Source organism: Acyrthosiphon pisum, unplaced genomic scaffold, assembly GCF_005508785.2.
Source record: "Acyrthosiphon pisum isolate AL4f unplaced genomic scaffold, pea_aphid_22Mar2018_4r6ur Scaffold_20626;HRSCAF=21632, whole genome shotgun sequence".
Taxonomy (NCBI): domain Eukaryota; kingdom Metazoa; phylum Arthropoda; class Insecta; order Hemiptera; family Aphididae; genus Acyrthosiphon; species Acyrthosiphon pisum.
Genome location: NW_021770006.1, coordinates 11173 through 12906, shown reverse-complemented (window position 1 = coordinate 12906; position 1734 = coordinate 11173). Strand labels below are relative to the sequence as shown.

Genomic DNA, 1734 nt, shown 5'->3' with positions numbered 1-1734 from the left:
CGATCAATGGCGGAGTTTCATAGTCAACTCACTGGAGACTATACGCATTTAACTAAAATAAATGATTCAACTTTGTATTCAGGCCTAATCGGTAACACTCCACAAGAAGGAGTAATTTTACTTTTTATACTACCTGAAGTCATAAAGTAAATACAAAATATTGTTAATTTTAACTATAATACTAATAATATAATAAAATTGCAGCATACTGAGAACTGGTTCAACCTTTTTGTTTGATGGAACATTCTCAAGTGAACCATCATTTGGTAATGAGTGCAAACAGTTATATGTAATAATGGGCATATCATTTAACACTGTAAGTTTAGTTTGAAAATATATACCTATTCAATAACAAAATAGCTAAATTATTTAAATGTATTAAATATTTTTATCTTAGGGGTTTCCAATTGGGTTTGCACTCATGTCTAGAAAAACAGAGAGTGCATACTCAGCACTGTTTAACCAAATCCTAACTTTAGTACCGGAATGGCAACCACAGACAATAATAATGGATTTTGAAAGGGCAGCAATATCATCCATATCATGTCAATATTTCCTAACGCTGAGGTACGAGGTTGTTGGTTTCATTCTTCCCAAGCTGTCTGGAGGAAAGTTGAAAATATTGGTAAGCTATTTAATTTACTGTATTTATCTGATAAGTATTCAAGTATCAGCGTATTGAGAATTCAGATCATGCTATATACAAGTTATAATTATGGAAATGGAATTATAATGTTGTTTTGAAAAGTTAAAACCCATATCAAATTAAAACAGTATTTTTGGTTTTTATAATTAAATAAATTAAAAACAAATAAAATTATATATTGATAGACAATATACATATCCTTGTAACAACTAACAATACTAAATATACTTGCATAACATACGACTACAATATGTTAAGAGGACCCTTCACCAATGATTTTTGGTAGTAAAACATACTTAAACGTCTTTGGCTGTAACATAATGTATATAATACTATGAATGTATATATTATATTATACAGTTGTGGGCCTTAGGAATTAATATTCTTACAGTGTAAACTATAAGCGTATCCTTATAAATTTCTTTTTTTCTTATTATTCTATAGATTGACAGGTCACACTTTAACAACAAGTTATACTTATTGACTATTGTATTGCCTATATTAAACATTAACAAATAGTAAATGTGGATATAATGACTTATAATAGACAATATAGATTTTGAGATTCATAATTAACACTCATCATGTTTATATACGGATATAGGATTGACAGAATTATGTACAAATAATAGAGGGGCCTATGATATTGTCCATTTATTGATGGCATTACCTCTTCTGCCACAAAACATGATAATGGAGGGTTTTGAAAGTGTCAAACATGTCTACCACGAGAATGTGCAGTTAAGTTTAGGCGATCACAGAGAACAATTTAATGCACTTTTTAATTATTATCGGTCGACATGGCTACAAGGTCTGTTAATATAAAAAAATCTACAGTTATATATTTAATATTACTAACTAAATATTATATTATGTTTTATGAATAATAGGAGTTAACGCAGATATGTTATCGGTGAGTGATACGGTTTGGCGCACCAATAATGTACTTGAAGTTAGCCATCAACACTTACAAATGCATATGGGGAACAGACACCACCCAGAACCGTGGATATTTCTGAGTAATAATAATGTTTATTATTAAATTAAATTAATTATTTAAACTATTATATAGGTATTAGGTACCTATA

General features: G+C 29.1%; 1 protein-coding gene across 1 annotated transcript; it reads left to right on the top strand.

Annotated features, from left to right (window-relative positions):
• The first annotated feature begins 19 nt into the window (after nucleotides 1-19).
• LOC107882411 lies at nucleotides 20-1688 on the top strand. Its single transcript, XM_029492028.1, has 2 exons — nucleotides 20-1457; nucleotides 1537-1688. The coding sequence occupies exons 1-2, from the start codon at nucleotides 1307-1309 to the stop codon at nucleotides 1686-1688; spliced, it is 303 nt and encodes a 100-aa protein (XP_029347888.1). The 5' UTR covers nucleotides 20-1306.
• The last annotated feature ends 46 nt before the right edge of the window (nucleotides 1689-1734 follow it).